Source organism: Anopheles marshallii, chromosome 2 (genome assembly GCF_943734725.1).
Source record: "Anopheles marshallii chromosome 2, idAnoMarsDA_429_01, whole genome shotgun sequence".
Taxonomy (NCBI): Eukaryota; Metazoa; Arthropoda; class Insecta; order Diptera; family Culicidae; genus Anopheles; species Anopheles marshallii.
The window spans coordinates 26852157-26877407 of NC_071326.1; the positions used below are offsets into that span (position 1 = coordinate 26852157).

The 25251-nt window shown below is 48.6% G+C and overlaps 1 protein-coding gene across 1 annotated transcript in view; it reads left to right on the top strand.

Annotated features, from left to right (window-relative positions):
* Positions 1-22693, top strand: part of LOC128710292 (histone-lysine N-methyltransferase trithorax) — a 106908-nt gene extending 84215 nt beyond the window's left edge. Inside the window, exons 2-6 of the mRNA XM_053805342.1 lie at positions 8652-10320; positions 10396-21952; positions 22027-22160; positions 22258-22433; positions 22520-22693. Coding sequence (XP_053661317.1) covers positions 8652-10320; positions 10396-21952; positions 22027-22160; positions 22258-22433; positions 22520-22693 — 13710 coding nt within the window. The remainder of the gene's footprint in view (positions 1-8651; positions 10321-10395; positions 21953-22026; positions 22161-22257; positions 22434-22519) is intronic.
* The last annotated feature ends 2558 nt before the right edge of the window (positions 22694-25251 follow it).

Below are 25251 nucleotides of genomic sequence, written 5' to 3' on the forward strand. Positions count from 1 at the left end.
TCCCGCCCGAATCGAACGGCGCAAATGGGGCGCACTGGACGAAAAATAAATCCTGCAATTATGCTACCTCACGTGGTTGTAGTGTGGAGTTTTTGTGTGTGTGGGGCCATGCACACTCACCACTGCCCAGTAGATGCCATCATACACACACACACACACACACACACATTCCTTGTGCAAGCGGGAGCAGAAAACGCACCCGATACGTACACGCACAGAATGCCTCGAGTGGATACAACAACAAACAAACAAAAAAACCCGTTTTCGGGAGCGATCAGAAATGCATCGATGGCCACCCCCCTTCCCCCATTGCATGTCGCTCTGGGTTGCTGCAGCAGCGCCATGACTGGTGGCATTAATGCACCATTCAAAAAAGAACAAAACTGGGATGAAAAATAAGACATACAGTTGGGTTCGTTCAATGCCGCACTGCACAAGTGCTGCACAGTTTGGAGTTGCATGTTTATAGTGCACTGGTTCGGGTTTCGGGAATGCGAATTTGCCAAATGGCCGCAAGAAAATGTAATAAAGTTTTATCATCCCCCCTTCTGCGCCTGGGTGGGCAAATGCGTTGCCTCATCTCATTATTAACCGGATAAACCGGACCGGAGACATGTGCAGCATGCTGCACCGAAGGGATAATCAAATAAACGGTTTTTATGGCGCTTCGGAAGGAATTTTACTGTACGCAGTTTTGTTGTTGATGATTGTATTGGATGCACATTTTCCCATACGTTTGTCGGTCCCCCACACCCGATGCGATCAATCCATAATGTGGACACAGATTGACGTAAAATCAATTCTAAAATTAAAACAAAAACTCTGGTTCCCGGCATTGCATATGCACAAACACTCACCCTTTGCTGTATCTATCCGATGGAGAGAGAGAGAGAGAGGGAGAGAGGGAGAGAGAGAGAGTAAAAAATAGCATTTTTCCAACCTGTTTCACGGAGCAGTGTTTCACATTAATCAGTTTATGTCATTTCATGTTCACCGCCGCAACACCGGGAGAGAAGGATTAATTAAATCCCTTATTGACAGCTGCCTTAATTGTGGAACATGAAATAATATTGGTTTGCTTTTTGTTGTTGTTTTTGTCCGCGTCCGTGTCCATGCCCGAATGGTTCTGCTCTGTGGTAAACGAAGCAATGAGCGTTCTTCGTGCCAGCAGATGAAAGTAATGGCGCGTTGTAAAACCGTTAACGGTGAAATTCGAACCGAAAATACACCAACAGAACTCAAACGCTGACCAAAACAGTGCACACACACGCAAAGGACGCGTTCGCCACGAAAACCCTTGCATTGCATAACCTTTCTCTCTTCCTTTCGAAACTACGATTACTTATCCCTGGAATTGCCCACCGAAGCAGGTTAAATGCGCGTTTCGCAGGGGGGCAGAGCAGCAGCGCAACTGGTCCTACGGAAGAAGGCCAACCGCGGGAAGAACGTAACAGAATCATTATCCAATCAACTCTTGCAGCTTTGTGAGCAACTTTTTTTTTTGCTTCCAGCCCATTTTGTACACACCGAACAACGAGTACACCTTTCAAGAGGTGCATTCTTTGTGCAAACTGTGAAAGACCGCGGTTGGTGGCAGGGGCGAGGTTTGGTGCAACGCAAGTGTGCAACAAGGGAAAAGGAAAATGTCGAATGTCGCTCGAATAAAATGCGAACCGGGAATTCATGTGCCTAGGTGGGGGGGGAGAAATGGAGGTGTAATGGAGCTGCTCCGTTTGGACATGAACCGGTCCTGCATAATGGTTGAGTCAAGAATTAACGTCGATTGGGGGCTGAGTGGGGAAGGTATTCCTTCGGCACATGATCGCTGCGATCGCACGATATGCGGAAGGTGAATACGGTGGTGATGCGCTTCGTACACACCATTCTTACATCTCTCTACAGCGTGTAAGCATCGTCGTCTCTTTCTTTATGTGCGTGTGTTTATGGCAGGAAAATGCGTATGTAAATAGTGTGTAAAGTTTTACACTGTTTGCTAAAACAAAAAACCAAACTGCACTGGCATTCATTTACTTCTATACATGAATTTGCTCATGCGTAGAGTAAAGTACCTCTGCTTGGTAGTCTTTGGGATTAATTAGTTTGCGTGTGTTTACTAATGAAGCCAGCCGAAAGAAGCCTTCTTAAAAGAAAATAAAGGAAACCTCATTTAATCATAGAAGAGAGAGTGTTTGTGTGCCATCTTCGGAGCCCTTTATCCCCACAAAGGTGGGACGACATTACAAGGGTAGAGAGAGTTAGAGAAGTACTCCAGCAGAGAGATTTGAACCTCTGGACGGATGCGCTGCTGCTGCTTGCAAATTCGTATAAAGTTCAATTCTTTATCGTAGATCCAACTCAATTAGCTTAGAATGGTCAATAAAAGCTTAGTTCCCAGAAAAGATGCAGAGAAGAGATTTGAACCTCTGTACGTTTGTATGGAAAACCCATGGTTAATCCAGTTGTACTATCGGCCCAACCCAATTTTACGAGTTTAGAATGGCTTCAAAAAGCTTCGGACAAAGCATAAATTCGTTTTTCATCATGAAATTACTATCTTAGATGGGCAAGCTTGCTTTTTCGCAAAAATAAATACCATTCTGCCTCGCCCAATGCAATGTATTTTTATTAGCTCTTTGATTTATTCTATTCTGTTCCTCAAAATAAATCATTCATAAATCCTGCTCTCGTCAGACAATCGCTTTGTGAACGCTCATGTTACAGCATAATCTCCTTTTTTTCTGCTTCAAATTTACATTCATCCCACGCTAAAACGTTTAGTGGCATCATAACTCATACACACATACACATAAATGAATTATGAATAATACACCAAACCTGGCATTATCTGACCAACACAAGAGGTGTGCGTTTATATTTGCATATGGTTGTGGCGTTTTCTTTCTTTTTTTACCTTGTGCTGGCTCTCCACATGAAATTGCTCGTGTGTGTGTGAATCGGTGGAAAATTGAATGCTAATTAGTATGCAATTATTAGCATACCCGGTTGTGTGAGGTGTTACTGCGGTTGCTGGATTTATTTATCCAATTTCGCCGTTTTTTCAGTTCCCCATTCGCCCCACTGAGACGCGTGAAGGGTGAAGGAAGGTTTTTTTGTTGCTGTTATTGTTGTTGTTGTGCTGTGTTTTGTTTTAAGAAAAGACCGCAAACACACAACAGTGGTGAGCTGTCATCGGCAGGCCGATAGAAACGCAAAACTGCCGGCATAATATTGCCTGTTCATTTTGATTTGTTGAGTTTGCAAACATTTATTGTCTCAGGAATAATTAAAACTTCATTACGATCCTCCAACCCGCCGAGGCCTCCAAACCCCCCACCCATAACTGACGACGCGACACATCATGCTATAATGCGGCTTCATCATGCTTTTTAATGGGCGAAACGAATGCACACACGCACACCTTGTTTTTGCGCTGATTTTGCGAAGGAAAATAATCATTATTAATAATTTATTGTATTTTCTCGTGCGTCAGTGTGCCTTGACCCGCGCATAAATTATGTCCGGTACAACAAAAAAAAAAGTGTCTGATGTAGTTAAATTATCGATCGCGCAAAAGAAGTCAGAATGCGTTTGACATTGGGGATGAGTGCATCATCATCCACTGTTGCGTTCCGTTCCGTCCATCCAGTGCCATCCATCACTCGAAGATGCTACACAGGTGCAATTGAAATTTGGGAAGTTTATTGAATACAGTTAAACATTTTCTTTTGACAAAATCACATTAATGTATCGTAGTGACAATTAGTATTAATCATTTTTGCGTACATTATTACAAGGGTCCTGACCTAAACAACAATACACGATAGGTTATTGTGGCCCTTTTGCCATGCGTGTACTCGCATGCGTTTACTCAACTTGCTCTCATTCGTAGGCAGAAACACGCAAGGAGCAGGTGAGCTATAGAATGGGGCGTAGAAACACGCCATATCATGCAAATGGGTGGGGGGTGTGCAAAAATGCAAAAAAAAAATTACAAACTTTTCATGTTGTCAACCACCATTTCCACCATTTGGGGGGAGGGCGGTTTGTTTGCCCACTGCCACTGGTTGCCCCTTTGCTTTTGCCCTGTTTGTTGACAGCCCTTTTGCTGTTTGTCGTTTGTTTGGGTAACCTTTCACGTGTTTTTTTTATTATTCCTTCTGCTGATGAGGGAGGAGGTTTCATCTTTTTTTTTGTTCTTACTCACTTGCATTATTAGTATGCATCCCATTATGCACCTTGCGTTCGTTCGATGCGTTGCTGTGTTACACTTTCCCTTTGCCTCATTGTAACTGCATCATAAGAAGACACGGAGAGAGAGAGAGAGAGAGAGAGAGGTAGGGAGGGAAGGTTTACAGCAAGAGTAAAAGAATATTTTCAACTGCAACATATTCACACGCAGCGCATGGTGGCGTGTGTGCCCGTGCATAATGTTTGTTTTAACTCGGGGCCCTTCAGCCCACGGGACAGAACAGAACTTTATACTGCAGCTACATTTAATGTGACTTGGGATATTAATTAAAAAGAGAAAAAAACGCAATTTGGGAAGTGAGTAATAAAGGGAAACCTTTAGCGGAAATGCACGAAACATGCAAACGCGGTTATGCATGGTATTTTTTTTTTGTTTTTGCTCCGAATGGTTGTACCCTGGCTCGCTGTTGATGCTTTTGATGGTTGCCGATCATTTAGAAAGAGCAACATACTTCACCTGAAAACCCTTTTTGTCCCACTCGGCCATATAATTGCTAGTTTACGTGTGATATAATTTTTTTTTTGCTCGTTGCTCCCTTTCGTTCAAAACACGCGCATCAATTTCAGCCTGCAACCTGCGTGTAGTGTGCATATTTTTCGCCCATTATTGTTTGTTTTTTTTCTGTTCGATTGCGAGAAGTGCTTATCGAGATTACCCGGCAGGTCCGAAGGAAATGTAACCCCATCATTAAACGAGGTGACCTCTCCGGTTGATGGTGGAAACATGCACATTATTTCTTGTGCAAGTTACCTTGACGCAACCGCAATGGTGCAGGTGGGAGGGGACAGTGGTTGTGGTGTGGACAAATAAATAAAAATAATTGATATGTTTTAATGCGTTTTCCACTGACGTACGTTACTCATGTTCCAAAAGAAAAACTAGGTCCAATACGCCACCTTAGCGTCAAAGGTATAATTTTGGGTTTCTGCATCATATTCGCAACGATGATTGAGAGGTATTTTCTTTGTAACCCAATAATTGCGGAGCGGCATTAGGACAAAATTCGCTCCTTCTTGTTGACATCAGCCGAAACAGTGTTCCGTGCCGGAGACGCATCCGACGCTTAAGTCGAAGCGTTTAAATAGAATAAATATGTACGCAACAACCGATATGTAAAGTGCTGATGTTGATGGTGGCATTATTCGCACCACAATTTCTCCAACTGAGGTGTAAGCATCTGCGGTGCACATAATACACTCCCGACCGATGCTTTCCACGCTGCGCTACGCTTTTGTGTCGCATTCTAAAAGGGGGTTCGGTTTCATTTGTGGTGAGCTCGTGCTTTTCTTTGTGACGGTGCAGCTTTTTCTTGCCGTTTTTTGAAGAGTCCGCGATCGATCATACCGTGTGCGGCGCATAGTGTGGACTAGCAGGAAAACTCGTTTTTGCACCATTTGACATTCCATTGGGGGTTGCTCTTTGCTGAAGAAGAAGGAAATCTAGCAGGAGGATGAAGATCACCATCCCAGTTGGGGGTTGAAGGGGTTGGAGGGCAATGTTGCTACGGAGGAAAGCTGGCACGGGATGTGGAAGAATGAAACTTTGCCCTTCAGGACCAAGGTATTGGTATCTTTATTCATCCCGATCAGTTAACCCTTAATTGGGTGTGTATATATAAGTATTGCAAAAAAAATGGAAAATGTTTTGACAATTTTTGATTTATAATTTTGGTAAATCAAAGTTAACAACGCAAGGAGCAGAACTCTATGATAATTAATATTTTGGTTAGATTTAAATTTAATATTTTTTTTGCTGTAGTAATCAATATTGGTGAAATGTTATAAAATATTTTTCTTCTATCCTTTCCATGATTGGAAACATTTTAGAAAAGTTGTTTAAGACTATTTACTAAATTTACTATATGCTTTTGAACAACATAAAATGATAGGAAACAATATTTGTTCAAATATTAACAATACGAATGGCAATGCTTTGAAATAAATTTGAAATGATGTTAAGCACGTTCAACCCCTTATCACTCAAATACCGGGAGAATTCGAGCAATTATGTTAAATTGTGCAACATCCAATTTTGCGATCAGTACCGCATCACTTGAAGGGTTAAAGAGAAAAGAATGTGCAGAGTACGATCATGCATCGCATGAAAGCAGCGGTGGGTGTTGTGGGAGAAAGGTGTACAGTACACGCACACGAAAGAAGGCCGATCGTGTGTACTTACCCTTCAACTACCCCGTACATCCTCCATGAGCCTCCAACACAACGTTGGGATCGAAATGGGGCGAAGAACAAGAACCCAAGCTGGGATGGAGACGGTGGCGTTGGCACGCTGCCTGTCATTGGTAACGATTTTGACTTTAAGAAGTATCTCCGTTTCTCGAGGGTATATCGTTCGTTGCAGTTTTGCTGGCACTGTTTGCCATGTTGGGGGAAACGGGAGGGGGGTGGGGACTCATTTTACCATTGCCATCCAAACAATTGACGGGTGATCAAAATGCAACAACAAAAAAGAAACTCGGTCCACCCTTTTGCCGATGGTTGATTTTTCTTGGCTCGATTCTCGAAAGGTGAGGTGTCTTTCGCATTCGGCAGCCGCATACACGAGGTCTCCGTGTCAATCAGTGACACGGGGAGAGGGAGGGAAACGCAGGACAACCCGGCCGGTGTGCATTGAAGGGTGCATTAAAAATAAAATATCATCATTTTATCGTCCTTACGTGCCACCGTGGCCCGCGATATGATGAATGCGTGCGCGCAAAGATCGGACCGAACGGTTTTTTGAAGTCTTTATAATGCAAGCGCAACCGATGAAAAGGATGTTTTTCGAGTGTATGGTGGAGCACACAAGGGCCCCGGACACAAGGGCTTTTTTTATTGTAAAAACGAACGATTGCACAAGGTTAAACTTGGGTTGGTTATGATTATTTTATTAGCGTGCGCTTCGTACATGAATGTGTTCTGTTTGCTGGCAGTCAGTTTGAGCCAACCGCTCGACCGCGCACTGCTCGACTGGGTATCGGTTGCTCAATTTATCATCTTGGCACCGTATCTTGATGAAATAGCGAACCGAGGAGTGCGGCGGAAGGAAATTTGCTCAATTATCTGTAAGCTTACAGGCAGATTCGTATGTTTTTCTTTCCCGCATTCTTCACCGCTGCACTTTATTCTATGCTTGCGAAAGGCGTTACCGCAACGGATGAATAGCGTCGAAATGGAACACACAATTCTAAAGAATTCAGTGCATCGTTATCTTCATTTGATTTGTATTAATTATAACACATTTCACAAGATTGATCGAACACCATCCCATCGTTGCATCGCACTTCTTCAATGTTCAAGTCATTAGGTGGATTGAATGCGGCCGCCGATACAATGCCACATCTACATGGAGTGTTCCGTTTAGCCCATTTACCATCCATTTCGTTCTGCTTGGCCACCGTCCTGTACGGGGTTCGTCTGCAGTTTGGCCCCTCGTTTTGCCGCCTCCGTGCGTGAGTGATATTTAATCAGCATAAAGAATGCAGAACAAGTTTTTGCCAGCATAGACACCCAGCTCGCCGTCGTCTTCCGTCTCATCCTTGGACCGTCAACGCTTGGACCGTTTCTTAAGGAGACAGCACAACCCTACCCACCCGCTTCGGTTTTTATTACACCCGTAGGGCGATGCTTTTCATCGGTCCGTTAGGACACGGTGTGCAGCAGCGAGTGCACCCCAACAAGACAGGGTGGAGTTCACCCACCGGACGCGGATCGATATGGGCGAAAAAGCAAATGTTTGCAATGCGATGTAAGCGAATTTGCGATGGCTTCCAGCGGGCAGAGCTAACCCATGCCTTCGGTGGATGGTTTTGGATGGGTGTATTTTGTTGGGAAATGATGTTCCCAACGATGGTGAAAACGCGACAGATACGGTGGTGAGCAGTTCCCCGTTTGAACGAACCAAGCCAGAACATGGAAGAGGATAAAAATTGTAAAAGTACACACAAATGTTGTTAAAGTGAAATGCGATAAAAAAGCATAGGGCACCGGAAAGGAGGTGGGAATAGTGTGGGACAGTATATCGTTCCTCGACGGGCGTAGACGTTAGCCCTGCTAGGACATGCTTTTGCAAATGTTAGTTCAAAATTGAGCGATCGTCTCGTTAGCCCCTTTGTCAACATAGCCGTAGGTAGTGGGTCAACATGGATGGACGGAAGTGTCCTTTAAGTTGGTTCCATTACAAAGTGCACATTTTACAACCACCGCAATCTTGTAGTGCGCTGTGTGTTTAAAGTCTCAGCCATTTCATGGCCACTTGAGATGAAACTTTCCTTAAGCGAACCGTCTTACCGCTCGTGGCGCTGTTTTCTGCTTCTCAATAATCGCTGCCTTTTGTTGATGCAAATACTTGCCGTATAGCTGCGTTCATAAATTAATGTTTCTTTGTGGTTTGCGTGCAATTTCAGGATGATGGCGCCAGCGAGAACAACGAGACCGAAAACGGTGCAGATGATAACGATGACCACAACAACGACGAGAACGAGGACGACGAAGAGGAGGATGATGATGAAGAGGACGATGATGACGATGAGGACGAGGAGGAAGATGACGACGAGGAGGATGACGATGAAGAGGAGGAGGACAATGAGGAGCAGGAGATACCGGCCGATGGGTCGGTAGAAACGGGGGATGAGTCAACCACAACCAGCCCCACAGCGACACCGACGTCCACCGTATCATCGATGGCGGCAACCACATCAACGCCGGTCACCATTAGCGGCACGAGTGAGGTTAGGTCGGCCGTCGGAAACGGCCAACAGCAGTCAACGCAGCAGCAGCAGCAACCGACGATGCAAAGCACTAGTAGCAGCGTACGAGGCGAGAAGCTGCCAGCCACCGGAAATGGTTTCGAAATGAAACCATCTACCCTAACGTCGGCGCTGGCGCGACGATGTCCTCCCGGTGTGGCATCCGGGCGCGTCAGTCGACAGCAGTCACCGTCCTGCGAACAAAGCGCAACGCTCAGTAGTGCGAACAGCAGTGAAGGCGCAAACAGTAATCCCAGTGCCACCGGTAATACGAAAACCGTACGCGTCCCAACGGCGGAAGCATCGATGGAACATTCTACAACCGTTGCTGACGGCGCCGGAAGTTCCGATGGTACAACGGCCGGTGCGGCGACACTAATGGATTCGAAACCACCGCACCCGGCCGCACCATCGACTGGCAGCGGCAATGCCACACCGGTGAAGAAGAAAAGTGTCACGTTTCACACCACGCTCGAGACGACGGACGAGAACATTGTGAAGAAGGTGTACAACCCGGACACGGTTCCGCTGCCATCGATTATCAAGAAGGAATGCCTCGCCCGACCGATCCGGTTGAAAAAGAGCTTTAATCGGAAGATGAAGAAGCGACTGCAGCGAGCGGTAGCAGCCGCAGCTGCCGCGAGTGCCGCCGCATCCGCGTCCGCCAGTGTATCCGGCGGGGGCAAAGCGATGGAGTGTCTAGTGCGACCATCCCGATTGACAGAGATCGTGCTAAAATCGAGCAGCAAATCTTCGCCGGGAGTTAGCACAGTCGATAGAAACAGTGGCTCTGTCGGGGGGCTTGGCTTTGGACTCAAAGCGGCCGAAGGTGCGAAAGCTGGCGTATCGTTTGGTGGGGCAAGTGAGCCCGCCCAATCGGCACCTGTTACCACGGATGGTGATATGGCGGGCCGTAACCTGGAAAGTGGTGGCACACAGTTTGGAGACAAGCGATTCATTCTGCCCAAGCGGAGCGTTCATTCTAGTCGTGTGATAAAACCGAACAAAAGGTTCCTGGATGAATTTGAGTTGGAGATTAAGAAGAAAAATAAGAATTTAGCAGCAGCGGCTGCGATTGCCGCTGCAGCTGCTGCGGCAAGCACGGGAAGCCCCGTTGGCAGTGCGGGAGCTTCATTGAACTCCAGCGCCCCCAGTTTTGGAGGGCTGGGAAGTGGTGGCAATTCTGCGGGAGAAACAGGAGTTAACGCTGTAACAGGAACCGAAGGCGATTCTATTACCAGTGATGATACGAGGAGGAAGAAGGATAAAAAGAAAAGCGATGAATCGACGGGGTCGATAGGGTCGTCCGAAAAGACTTCAACCATAGGTAAGATTTATCTTTATTGGAAAACTTATTATCCTCTAAGTATGCTAATCACACTGTTTTATTTTTCCCCTGAAGCTCATCATCCAAACATCGATCCTCGACCGGAAGGAAGTCCACCGGGTGACCGTTCGTTAATGACGCCCATCAGTATTAATCCATTCGCAAAGACATCACTCACGGACGGTCCCCTAGCACCGGGTACCAAGAGCGCAAGTTCGAAGCTTGTTAAACCATCGCAGCTCTCTCCGGCGATCGCATCGTCCACGCTCAGCGCTTCGACTACCAGCACAACGAATCTCGCGGCAGCTGCCTCAATCTTTGGCAAAGGAATCCTGCGCCAGCCAAGACTTCAGTTCGCTACCTCGCTGCTCAACAACACCAGCAATAGTATTGGAGGCATCAATGGGGCTGTATTAAACAGTATTACATCCATCAACTCCAACTCACAGCCCGTGCCATCTAATACCCCCAATTCGGCGGCACCATCAGCGACAGGATCGGCTGCCGGTGCCTCGCTGGGAACAAGCAGTGGAACGCCCGAAGGGCTCTTTACGATGCATCTGAAAGCGAAAGCAAAACTTGACGCTTCGAAACTATTCTCAGCTGCGCTTGGCGTTGGCAACCCATCGGCGGCAGTTCAAAACGGTTCGAGCAATGCGTCTGGTGCCGCATGCTGCATCTGCAGCATACCGGTAAATTCTCGGTACTACGCGCAACCGACGAAAAAGTACGGTGTAAGCTGCTGTGATGTGTGTCGTAAGTTCATCTCCAAGATGGTGAAAAAGCTAGCAACGGGAAGCATGATTAGCCCGACCCAACCAGGCGCAGGGACGGAAGTTACTATGCTTAAGTGTAAAAATGAGGGTAAATGTCTCATCATACCACCGTCACTATTAATGCGCCCGGACACGGTCAAAACAAGGCACATCTTCAAGGAACGCTGTCATGCGTGCTGGCTGCGCAAGTGTCTCGGTAGTTTTCAGTTACCACCCGTGCTGAAGATTCGGTTGGGCCAAACGTTACCGTTAACGATGCGAAACTTCGAACCTCCGGGCAATGGAACATCGGGATGCACCGGTGCGCTAAAGAAGGATCCTTCCTCTGAGGGAAATCTCTTCGCGAACAGTATTGCGGAGCACGGACCAACGAACGGTACTTCGCGAATCCTGTGGACCAGCGGTGATAAGAAACCTGGCAGCTTAGCAGAGGGTTTCAACAAGTCGTTTAATCCATTCCTAGCGCTCCATATAAACCCGCTCTCACAGAACAACAACACGTTCGGGAGTGTCCCGCAAATAAAACTTAATCTTGTTGGTAATGAGCGCAACAACATCATGGCGGCAAGCCCTAGCAGCTCATCTGGCGCAAGTTCATCCGGTGGCAAGAGTCCACTTGCTGGTAAGGAAGACATTTTCACATCAAGTGAACCACGGAAAGATACTGTGAAGCTCGAAGATTCGTCGTCGGTGGCTACAACTGCCACTGCGCGGAAGGATATCAAGGAAGAGCAGGAGAATAGTCCCGTGAAGCCACCGCGGACGAGAAGTAAATCGGAAGCAACTAGTAGTCATCAGCAAACTGAAGCAACAACCACAGTGGAAACGAAAAGTGAAAATCCAGTTCCTTCAACTGGTGCCAATTCGTCCCAGCCAACTGCAACCCCCAGTGCTGGTTCACTAACGACGGCTGGAGCAAACCAAACAGCGACGGACAAACGGCAACGAATCGATCTTAAGGGACCTCGAGTGAAGCATGTCTGTCGAAGTGCGTCAATCGTACTTGGACAGCCGCTAGCAACCTTTCCTGAGGACGGTTCGGTTGGATCACCGAGCGGAGGAGCGCTAGAAAACATCGAAACACCACCCAGTGATAGTGCGGCTGAACCAGCCGAAGATCTTCCGCTTATGGACAAAGAGCGACGTGCTACAAAGTCGAACGTGAAGCAAGATTGCAGCGATTGTATCGATCCGGCGGTGGCTCTTTCTCCACCTGCCACACCCGATGAAGATACGAACGAAGTGCGTGAAACACCAACAAAGGGCGATCGTTTCGATCCAGATACTAGTGGATCGACGGAGAAAGAGTTGGTGATTGACGAAGACAAACTTCCGGACGTGGAAGATGAAAAAGAAGAGCAGTGCCAGGAAGAAACAGCTGATTTGAAGGCCAATATTTGTGATGCTAAGGCTAGTTCCATGGTTACGAATGTGATTCCTGTAAAGGAAGAACAAGCTAAATCGTTATCAGTGGCAATTCCTACTTCAGCACCAGTGAAGAAGCAGGACGACCATGTAGATAAACCTGCTACTCGGAAGACTACCAGTTCCTTCCGTCCCCAAGCATCGCGACAGTACGGTCTGGGTGCCATGGGCAAGGGTCCGTCTAACATCAGTGGTCGAAAGCAGCAGCAATCACAAGTTTCCTCATCGTTGGTCGCACTCGGCAATCGTAATGCGGCATTATCAACAACCGGTGGGGTAACTGGAGCAATGGGATCATTCTCGAACATTCGCACACTCAACGATATCCCGATGATTTCGATAGATTTTTGGGAAAATTACGATCCAGCCGAGGTTAGTCGGACTGGCTTTGGGTTAATCCTATCGGAAACGATGCCGGTCCGGGCGCTTTGTTTTCTATGCGGCAGTGCAGGCCACGAAAGTATGCTATTCTGTGTGTGCTGCTGTGAACCGTATCATCAGTACTGCGTTAAGGACGAGTATAATCTCCGAACGGGCACTGGAACGGGACTGGATGATACGGGCAACATGAGTTTGCTGGACGTTACACTAGGTGCATCGCCACAGCAACAACAGGAGCAGCTATTGATTGCTCGGTTCAACTGGATGTGTCCACGATGTACCGTATGTTTCAGCTGCAACATGGCCACAGGCGCTAAGGTGAAGTGTCAAAAGTGTGCCAAGCACTATCATACTACCTGTCTCGGTACGAGCAAACGCTTACACGGAGCCGATCGGCCACTGATCTGTGCCGGTTGTTTACGCTGCAAAAGCTGTGGTACAACGAACGTTACGAAGTTCATAGGCAATCTTCCCATGTGTACACCGTGCTTTCGCTTGCGACAGAAAGGAAACTATTGTCCACTGTGCCAGAAGTGCTACGAAGATAACGACTTTGATTTGAAGATGATGGAGTGCGGCGACTGTCGCCGGTGGGTGCACGCACGGTGTGAAGGCCTAACGGATGAACAGTACAACATGCTCAGTGTGTTGCCGGAGAACATCGAATTCATCTGCAAAAAGTGCGCCAAGCATGGTGATGGTACTGCCCATCTATGGCGGGATGCGGTGGCGGCAGAGTTTAAAGCAGGTCTCCTAAGCGTGGTGAAATTGTTGAGCAAAAGTCGCCAGGCCTGTGCCCTGCTCAAGCTTAGCCCACGGAAAAAATCACCCAACTGCACTTGTGGTGCTGCTGCGGGTTCGATCACGAACGGGAAGAACATTTCTTTCTTTGGAGGAACTTTTTCGGCGGGAGTGGACACGTCGAGTTTCCCTTCATCTGCAGCGGGATCAGCGTCGAAAAAACCCAAACTGGACGAGGATTCGATCTACGACTTTAGCAGCGAAAATAGCTGTGGCAGTAGTAGCGGTAATAGCAATACAGGGGCAGGTTACGCCGTGGTTCCGGTATCGGGCAGCGGTAATAGTTTCAACAAATGTTACTGCTCTGCTCGTATAACCCCTGGCAAAGGTTCACCTACCGGAGGAGACATCAGTTTGGTCGACATTAAGCAGAAAATCAACGCAAATGAGTACTATTCACTGCAGGACTTTCACTATGACATGAACACGCTGTTGCAGATGGTTGGCTCTGAGGAGCTAACGGTGGCGTACAAAGAGTTTTTGAGTGAAACATTCCCATGGTTCCAGAACGAAACGAAGGCTTGTACGGATGCGCTCGAGGAGGCCATGTGCGGCGAGGTCGATCAAACGACTGGGATTGATCGATACCACTCATCCACAGGGTCTGGGGGTATGAATGGTCGTGGTGGTTTCCAACATGGATCGAACAATATCGATGGAAACTCGTTTGGAGCACTTGGAGCTGGAATGGATCAAAAGGTCCCCCAAATTGACATCCCTCTCGACGAGTTAACGGATTACTTCCACGAGACGGAAGAGGTGCTGTTGGAAACCCGGATCTGCATGTTGTGCAAGCAGCAAGGCGAAGGAATGATCCTGCACGAGTCCCGGCTGCTTTATTGTGGCCAAAACAATTGGGTACATACCAACTGTGCTCTTTGGTCGGCAGAAGTATTTGAGGAAATCGATGGTTCACTGCAGAATGTCCATTCAGCTGCATCGCGCGGCCGTCTAATCAAATGTTGTCACTGCGGTGTGAAGGGTGCCACTGTCGGATGCAACGTGAAGAATTGCGGTGAACACTACCACTTCCCCTGTGCGAGGCGTATCGGATGCGTGTTTATGTTGGATAAGACGGTATACTGTACGGCTCATGCGGGTGAGGCAAAGAAAAAGCGTTGTCCTGAAGAGCGCAACTTTGAGATCGCACGTTCCGTCTACGTTGAACTAGATCGACGGAAGAAGCGATTCGTAGAACCGAGCCGGGTGCAGTTCATGATTGGATCGTTGAATGTACGGCGCCTGGGACACGTGGTACCGACGTTCAGTGATCATGCGGACGTGCTCATTCCAGCGGACTTTGAATGCACGCGATTGTACTGGTCAGCCAAAGAGCCTTGGAAGATTGTATCGTATCAAATCAAGACATCGATTCAGAGCAACAACTATGGCTACGGTACTGATCTCGGCAAGAACTTTACCGTCGATCATTCATCGAACAGTAGTACCGTGCAGTGGGGTCTCACGCAGATCGCTCGCTGGCACACCAGCCTGCAGTACACTGACAACCAGGAAGAGGAAGATGTCGATCCACTGCAGCCTGACGTTATGCAGCAGCATTTGCTATCGTCAATGTCTTCAACCGCCACGACGATGACCACCACAACCACAACGCAGTTGTTAGGTTCCGCCTCGCTTAGAGATCGTGGTGCCTCGAGGCAGCAACATCAACTGCAGCAGCAGCTTCAATCGCTGTGCGAATCGAATCCAGTTTGTAGCACTGGAGAAGATACGAACGATGAGGAGCCCCAGAACACGAACGATCTCTTGCCGCCGGAAATAAAGGACGCAATTTTTGAGGACCTGCCACACGACATTCTCGATGGTATTTCGATGCTGGACATACTGCCCAAGCTGATGACCTACGAGGATTTGCTCGCAATGGATCTGAAAACCGACGCCACGTTCAACGTGGATATCTTAAAGGACCCGGGAATGATTCAGGTGCACGGTAACGGTGCAGGCTCTTCTTGTTCGTCGTCTGGCCCAGCAACGACCATGAGTGGCCATTCTTCCAAACCGGAAGAAAATTCCGGTATGGATGTGGATGATATGGATAGTCTGCATGCGACAATCGGTGGTGGGGTTGGATCTGAGCTAAGTAATGATAGCTGGGCTAAAACGATTGCTACTCCCGGCGTAGAGGATGCACTTCTATCCGGAATGGCGAAACCAACCACCTCCAATGCCACAAATCATCGGGAGCTGAAACGAAGCAAATCGGACATTCTCGAAGCCATCGTAGCAGTCGGACAGCAGCAACCTCGTGGTCAACGATCGGGTAGCTTTTCCTGGAGTACGAAGCAGCTCGAATCGACTGCGGCAGTGGTGGCAAAACGTCGTAAAATTGCTAAAAACAATATAAAGCTCTCGGATGTGCTTTCGCTGGGACGAATCAAGGAGGATATTGCTTTCGGTGGGCCGATGTCTACTACTACCACGACGACAACAACCACGCTGGCAACAACAACGGCGAGCACAAACGTTGTTATGCAGGAACGTCGCAAGTCAGTGCAGGAAGAATATTCTTGGTCATCGGTGAAAAAATCCACAACCGTGACCGATGGGTCGTCCGATAATGGAAATGTGTTTGAGAGGCTGAAAATATCGCAGCTCGATGGTGTGGATGATATTTGTCTCGATGGCACGGTAGGAGAGATGAAGATCTACTCTTCGCGCTCAATGATCGAAGCACCGGTGAAGTGTGATCGTTGCCAGGCAACGTATCGTAACCAGGAATCGTACCAACGCCATCTTAGCTCGTGCGAAGTGTTATCCACCAGTGAATCTGAATCCGAAACGCGATCGCCCCGCTTGTTGAGTCCCGAGCAACAGCAACAACAGCAACAGCAGCAACAGCAAATCATCACCGGACAGATAGCAGGCACCGCCGGCAACACTTTCATCCTGCCCCAGGCAACATCTCAACCGCAAACGATTACGACCGATATCTACGGTAACACGACGGGTTATCTTACGGCCTCATCACAACCTGGCGGCCACCCGCAAACCATCTCAGTATTGCAGACCGGTCAAACGATAAATTTGAACGGTAATCAAGCGATACTGTCCAACCTGCCGACGTCGATGCCGATCACCATCAATCAGCTCTCATCGAACGGCATTCCTATTCAGACTTCCGCTGCGGGTGCGCAGCAAATCCCCATCCAGGGAACGCTTCAGGCGGGTTCCGTTGGGTTGCAAAATCTAGGTGGAAACATGATCATTTCCACACCGAACGGGCAAGGACAAATCTTTGCCACCACGAACCAATTTTCGAATGCCACCTTTCAGCAGCAATCCCAACAGCAACAGCAGCAGGTGTTGCAGGACAACAGTGCGCAACAGTTCGTGCAGAATAAGCAGCGCTTTATTCAACCCGCACCTACCGGATCGTCAATCACACTCCCGCACAGTCTAGCTTCCGGCACGGGACCAATGACGACAACCACGCTCAGCACAGCCCAAGCCCTTGGCGGTGTGTTCTCGCAGCAACCGCAGATCATCTCGATTGGACCGAACGGGCAACCGCAGCTGATGACGATCGCTGCCCCGCAGCAGCAACAAACGATTCTGCAGAGCGGTGGCACACAACAGATGGCAATGCAACCGGGTGCAAAGAAGATTGTCTACACCACCGCATCGCCCAAGAAGGTCATCACAAAGCACCCTCACCAGCAACAACACCCGCAGCAGGGTTCGCTTAAAACAAAGCGCACAATCACATCGAACGGTGTGGCGAAAACTTCTATGCAGATGAAAACCAAACAGCAACAGCACCATCATCAGCCGCAAGAACAAACGATGACAATTCATCCATCGACGACAATGATCGGTGGTCAGCCGACAGGTGCGCTGCAAACGACTCTTGCTGCACCACAGGCGCAACAGCAGCAACAGATACAGCTGATCAACGCTTCGTATCCGTTGATACGATCGGCGGCAACACCGGCTGCGCCACAGCAAACACCAGGCAACATCATCTTCCAGGCGCAGTCGCCCGCAAACCAGCCAATCCTTGTGCAACAAGTCGGAGGCAACCAAATATCCTACCTGTCCGACCAGGGTACACTAACGGCGACGCACAGTCCGGTGCAGTACCAGCTAGCACCGGCAAACATGCTGACGCAGAACGGATTCGCGATGGCTACGACCGGGACGGATGCGGGAACGCTAGCAGCCGCAACGGCCAACAACATTCTCATCCCGAACGGCACCGGTGGCTACTCGCTCATCCCGGCTGGAGCGTTACAGATCGCGACCCAGCCGCAGGTCATTGGTACGATCGTGCAGCCGCAAGCGGCCACCATCCAGTGTGGCATGATGGCGACCGAACAGATGGTACTGGGTGCGACGGCAGCAGCAACCGCCACCGCTCAACCGACGCTCGAGATGATGGTGACCGATCCGGCATCCGGGTGCATGTACCTAACCAGCCCCTCGATGTACTACGGGCTGGAGACGATCGTGCAGAACACCGTGATGTCCTCGCAGCAGTTCGTATCCGCAACAGCGATGCAAGGTGTGTTGAGTCAGAATTCAAGCTTTTCCGCTACTACCACGCAAGTGTTTGCGGCTAGCAAGATTGAACCGATTGTCGAAATGCCCACAGGGTACGTGGTGTTGAACAACGACGCTACTGGTCAGCCGATGCAGATTGGAACGTCTAGCGCATCCGTCGTCTCGCAGGCATCCACACCGGTCCAGATCCAAACGTCCCCGAGCGTTGGTGGAAACGGTGCGCAAACCATCTTCCAGCAGGCACCACTCCAACCGACGGCGGTGGTTTCCTCCGCGACCGGTGCACTGCCGGCCACAATACAGACGACTCACCAACCGATAGGAACTATCCAGCAACAGCAACAGCAGCAGCAACAACTTTGGAAGATAGAAACATCCTCGCCCTCTGGAATCAGTATTCAACCGAGCACCAACACAATTGCCACCAGTTCCTCAAGCTCTACCACTTCGATCGTAACACCGTTGAAGCCGACGATGAAGACGATCATTCCGAAGGCACAATCACAGCTGGTTAACAAAGTCATGCCCAATACGGCTATGAAGGTGTTAGGCAGCGGTACCGAGCAAATCACAACCAGCACGGGTGTAGTGTCTGCGTCGCAGCAGCATAAATCTGCCGCCGCCTTCCAGTCGATCGTCTCATCGTCCGTCTACACGACGGCCACAGCCCTGACGACCTCCACCAAGGTTTCGAACGTAATCAAACCGATTACAAAAACGACCAACTACACCAAACCGAAGATCGTTGCAAAGCCAGTGAAACAGAAGACGTCCGCTTCGCTGCTTTCACCGCCACCATCGACAACACCGCCCGCATCGATTTATCAGCTGTCCCAGCCACAACCGCAACCGTTGATGATCTCTGCACAACCGGTGCCACAGCAACAATTGCTGCAGAATAGCATCACGCTAATACCGACCAGCAACAATATCGGTGCGGTAAACAACTCATCACAGCTGGTGCCGATCAAACCGAACGTCAACGGGAACGGGCTGCAAACGATCGCGGCAAACCAACTGACGGTCAGCGCGATCAAGCAACCATCGATGGTGATCGAGAAACTGTCACCGCAGCTACAGCCGCCCGTAGTGTCGTCGACCAGTGCGTCGCCTGTCACAAATGGGATTACCCTCAGCAATGGTCCCATGATGATTATACAGCCAACCAGTGCAACGCACAAGAAACCGGGACACGTGAATGGCCAGGGGACGCATATGAAGAAGCAGAAAACTATGCTGCCAATGAACGCCAACCAGACCCAGATGATCAACTACGGCACAGCGCAACAGCAAGCGCAGCCACCCCAAGGCCAACAACAACCGTACCAGCAGCTAATGAACGTCGTATCCACAGCGCAACAACAATTAGCAGGCCTTCCGCAGCAACAGCAGCAGCAACTTCAGTCGCAACCCATCACCATCACCCAGGGCGGCAAGGGTTCGCTTTCCAAAAAGTCCTCCAGTGCGGGACAAATTACGCTGTCCCTTGCAAACACCGGTGCCTCTAGCGCCGGTGGACCAGTGCCGGTGTCGATGCCAGCATCCACGATCACGATCACACCATCACAACCTGCGAGCATCACACTTCCCACGGCCCCATACCCGATGCCACACTACTCCAACATACCCACCAACGTGGTCAATCCGATACAACAGCAAACGAATCCAAACAACAACCAAAACAATAACTCATCCACCGTACAGAACCGGCCAACCAATCGGGTCCTACCGATGCAAGCCTCGGTGATGCAGCAAAAGAACGCCGAAGTGTCGCAAACGCCGCCACCACCACCGCTGAAGATGCTCCAGCAGCAATGCTCGGAAAAGATGGACGAGTTTACCATCATCCCGAACAATCATCAGGTAGCTTCGCCGTACGGCGTATCCACGCCCAGTTCATCGCCCAACGATGTGGACAGGATGAAGATGGCGAGCAGCGACAAGTTGCTAGCGTCGAACAAGCCCAACAATCGGCTCGAGATTGAGATAAAACCGATCGAAATAACGCCACTCACGTCGGCGATGATGACACCGACCACTACGAACGGAAGCTGTACACCGTCTCCGTTGCCACCATCATCGCACCAACAGGAACCGGCTCACTCACCAGTGCCTGTGGGACAATCCACCATGATGCTGGAGATGGAAGAGCAGCAGCAGCAGCAACAGCAGCAACAACATCATCAGCCACAAGCGAACCAACCGATAACTCCAAGCTTCCAGTTCAGTCTAACCTTCGATGGCAACGGTACACTGATTCCACTGGGTGGGGGTCCACTCGATCATCAAAACACTCCCCTAACAATGTCGGCACAGATCGAAATCAAACCGATCCTTTCGGCGCCAACTGATTCAACCGTTGGAATACAATCACCTCAACCGACGCTAATGTCGCACGACTCGATCGAGGACGATCGGGACACGGAAACGCAAAGGATCGATGAGTTGAAACATTCGCTAGAGGCGGAAACGCAAGAAATGCTAGCGGAAGGGCATGACACCTCGATGTGCGGTGACAGTGGTGCCGGCAGTAGCAGCGGTGCCGCCTCGCCAAGTATGAACGATGGTGAATCGGACTCGCCGGAGATAAAGGATAAGATTTCCGAAATACTCGATAATCTCGAGCAGCAGACGAACCAGGAGGCGGAAATGCACCACCGAACGGGTGCGCTGCAGATGGATGCGTTCGAGAGTCTGCGGCAATCGAAGGATCTGCAGGCGGACCAACGACAGCAGCACCATCACCGTACGCTCGAAACGGTGGCCGATTGTGCTGCCGAGACGGAACGGATCGTGGCGGAGCTGAATGAGGAGTACCATTCGGCTGCGACTTCTCCCTCTTTGGCGACTGCCGCCACTACCATGCCAATGATGACGCTGGAAGAAATGCAATCTTCGGAAAATTTGGCCAATCAGCAATCGCTGCTGACGATCGCCAGTTCCATGTTTGACTCCAAGAAGGAGTCGGATGTTTGCTTCCGTGACACGCAACGGTCAAGCTTTGGTGTCGATAACTCCTTGCTACACAATGGTGATGCGGAAAGTGTGCTGTTCGGGAAGATTCGTCAGCCGGAACCATCGCCACTGTCGCAACCATCGCCCACAGAGCACCATCAGCAGTTGCAGCTGGATGAGGAGTTGCAGCAATATACCGTACAGCCCTCGCCACCGGCAACCGTACCGAAGGCACAGTCCATTCCGCGTTCCACAAGTCCGAAGTTGCTGTACGAAATTCAATCACAGGATGGATTCACCTACAAGTCAACGTCGATCGCAGAAATCTGGGACAAGCTGTTCGAGGCGGTACAGATCGCACGGCGCGCACACGGTCTAACAGCGCTGCCCGAAGGCCAGCTGAAGGAAATGGCCGGTGTACAGATGCTCGGTCTGAAAACCAACGCTATCCGGTATCTGCTCGAGCAGCTGCCGGGTGTTGAGAAGTGCACGCAGTACAGTCCACTCTACCACAAGAAGCAAGCTGGGCTAGGCGGTACCGGTGCTGGTGGTGGTGCTGGTGGGAATGGGATGAATGGAGCCTTCGCGCCCCATGGAGCGTCAGAGTATGCGGAGTATTTCGATGATCTGCAGGAGAACCCACACGGCACGGCACGGTGTGAGCCGTACAGTACGCGCTCGGAGTACGACATGTTCAGCTGGTTGGCGTCCAGACATCGCAAACAACCGATGCCGATCGTTGCACAGAACATCGACGATACGATCATTCCACGGTAAGTTGTGATGAGTCGTGAGAATATCTCAAACATAGAGCTAAATTGTAATCTGTTTTTTTTTTTGCTTGCAGACGCGGCAGTGGCAGTAATCTACCGATGGCAATGCGCTACCGAACGCTGAAGGAATCGTCCAAGGAATCGGTCGGTGTCTATCGATCCCACATACACGGTCGTGGATTGTTCTGTAACCGTGACATTGAAGCAGGTACCGTAAACGTCCCTCGGCACTGTAGCTAAAATCCGTAGCCCTTCTGGTTTTGGGGGTCCTCGAAATTAATGTTTACCTTCCTGCGTCATTTTAGGTGAAATGGTGATCGAGTACGCCGGTGAGCTGATCCGCTCGACATTAACCGACAAGCGCGAACGGTACTACGATGGCCGTGGTATCGGATGTTACATGTTCAAGATTGATGAAAACTTTGTCGTCGATGCGACGATGCGCGGCAATGCGGCCCGTTTCATCAATCACTCGTGTGAGGTAAGGGTTTTGTGTTAACCGTCAGGTACCGGTTTTATAGCAACTAACACGATCTTATCGTATCCTTTCTCACCTACACCCAACAGCCCAACTGCTACTCCAAGGTCGTCGATATTCTTGGCCACAAGCACATCATCATCTTCGCGCTGCGTCGTATCGTGCAGGGCGAGGAGCTAACCTACGACTACAAGTTCCCGTTCGAGGATGTAAAAATCCCATGCTCGTGTGGTTCGAAAAAGTGCCGCAAGTATCTCAACTAACGTCCAGCAGTGCAGCGCAGCAGTGTGAGCAGTTCGCTACACCCATGTGTCCAGTTCTTCCTTGCTGGAAAAAGAAATAAGTGGGACAGCCATTATTAACCCCACGCACCGGATCGTGATTGCGCATGCAGGTGTAAAGCTGTGTAAATTTGTAGATAAAGCAGAAACGGTCCGAAGTTGATGGAGTTCGGGATATGAGGATGGTAGGGAGATCTCGAATGCCAGTCCACACTCAGCACCGTGTGTTATTTCACATCTCGTATCCAGTTATTATTAGCCATAGAGCAACGAACGCATCGATGTGTAAATGTATGTTGCAGTTGTACACGCTTTGTGCCAGGGGAAAGCATATTTCACGGTGCACTCATCAGCAGCAGGTGAATGCTGGGCTGACAGCCGGTAAAAAAAAATAAGGACAGTACCGCTCATTGTGTCATCGCTCTAGCCAGTGTATGTAGTGTGTGTTTGTGTATTGAGATATTAATAATATTCTGTAGATATGTTTGCTCTACTACCTTATAAGTCATGCAACGGTTTAGAGAACGCGCCTTCCTGTCGTTCGTTCTCCATCCATCAATGTGTACCATATGTGTAATTGTACATGATAGGTTCGTACTGTACGGGTACGGATTTTCGATGTTTCGATGTGTATAACTAGACGTGTAAGTATTTATATTGAAACCGTAGCGTTAGGAAAATGTTTTAAACGTTTTTTTTTATTGGGTAAAGAAAAGCTCTGGCAATCCAGTTTCTAAGCTGTACCAGTGTTGCTCCCAACAATGAAGCATTCTCAACACCCCTGAATGTGCACACACACAAACACACAGTGAAAAAGTCATTTCGAAAAGCTCGATCTTTTATGCGTGTACTCAGTCTTTACCCATAATCCAAAATTTAAAGCAAATTCAGAAAAATGGCCATATCAGCAATTTTATCAAGGTGGCGAATGCAACGGCTGTGCATCGCATTCGCCACCCCCAGGAACATCTTTTTAGTATCTTGCAACCTTTTAAAATTAAAATCTCACACTGACTAACGAACGAGGGGAAACAGAGGGAGAGTGAGAGAGTGGAAGCATTTAAAGAAAACAAGAAAAAAACGGACCCCCGTAACTAGTTGTATCGATGTTTGCGTGCGCGTACGTGATTACTCCAATAGGCAAAGGCTCAAAACAAACAAGCACTAGCAAAAATCAAACTATTACATACGATAGCATTCGAAGTGTTAGTAATTCATTAGCTTTCAAGCAGTGTCAGAACGCGTACAATATCGCGGCATTTGTGTACAAACCCCAATAGTAACAGTAATACTATAATTGTAATAACTGCAGGGACAATATGTTGTCTATATATAGCCTGGGTAAAGTTCAATCACCGCACGGAAGTGTTGTGTAGCGGAAGCATAGGAAAATGGTCGAAGATAATCGTCTGTAATCTCTCCCCCTTTCGAAACGCATTGGAATGTTTGTGAGGCAACGAAACGACACATTTTCGGTAGGAAACAGCTGCATCAAGATGAAAACATGAATGCTTTTGCTACCACACACAGCTACAATATTGATAACTACGGTACACACCACCCCACATACATCATCGGTCGCGCGAAGCTTCTACTATCAGAAGCAGGAAAAGCATCACAACTAATTTTAACATTATTTAAACCGAACCGAAAAAGCACAGCTGCTGTTATTGGGAAAAAAACTAACATAAAACAAACATAAAGGATATACAGGCAAACGGCCAACGTACACCATCACCACTAAAAACATTCACTAAAAACGGGATGAAGCGGGAGCATCCTGCAAAACTGATCTTGCCATTTCGTTGTGAAACAAAATCAACCCTAGTAATGATAATGTTAAGGAAAACCCACAAAGAAAACACATGGAAAGCATTAAATGTTTCACACATACAAACACAGTAATACACAGCGTTCGGGGCTTGTGTGCGCCTGATGAGCTGATAAAGCGTCCGTACACACGACGAAACAGTGCTGTTTTAGAGGGAAATGGTTTCTGATGATTTCAACACGAATCGCCAATGGAGGTTGGGAAGATAACGAAGAAATTAATCCTCAAACCGATGAAGGAGGGATTTTAAACATACACACAGACACATTCTGACATTCTTTCCTGGCATTTGCTTTTAACTCGTGTTTTGAAGAACAAGTAAAAAAAAGGATTAAAATGCAATTGTAACTGAAGCGACAAAGAGAAGCGAATCAAATATATGGCAAAAAAAGCAAACCAGTAATTAGTGCGACAGAGCGGAGAGCATCATCCCTCTGACACGGAAAAAATGGTACTCAAAGCAAAGGAAAATGGAAAATGAAAAAAAAAAGAAAATAATGAACAAGGCAACAAATGGTGAAAGTGAAAACAAATGTGATACTAACGGGAAAATGAAACTATTGCGACAAGTAAATTAATTTAATCTTAGTGTAGGCTCCGGTAGAAACCAACCTTTAAAGCCGAACGTAAAAGCGAGAACGAAGCCGAACTGCGTGCACCGTGCACCGGTACCATAATAGACCATCGATTGTGATCACGCCGTAACAAA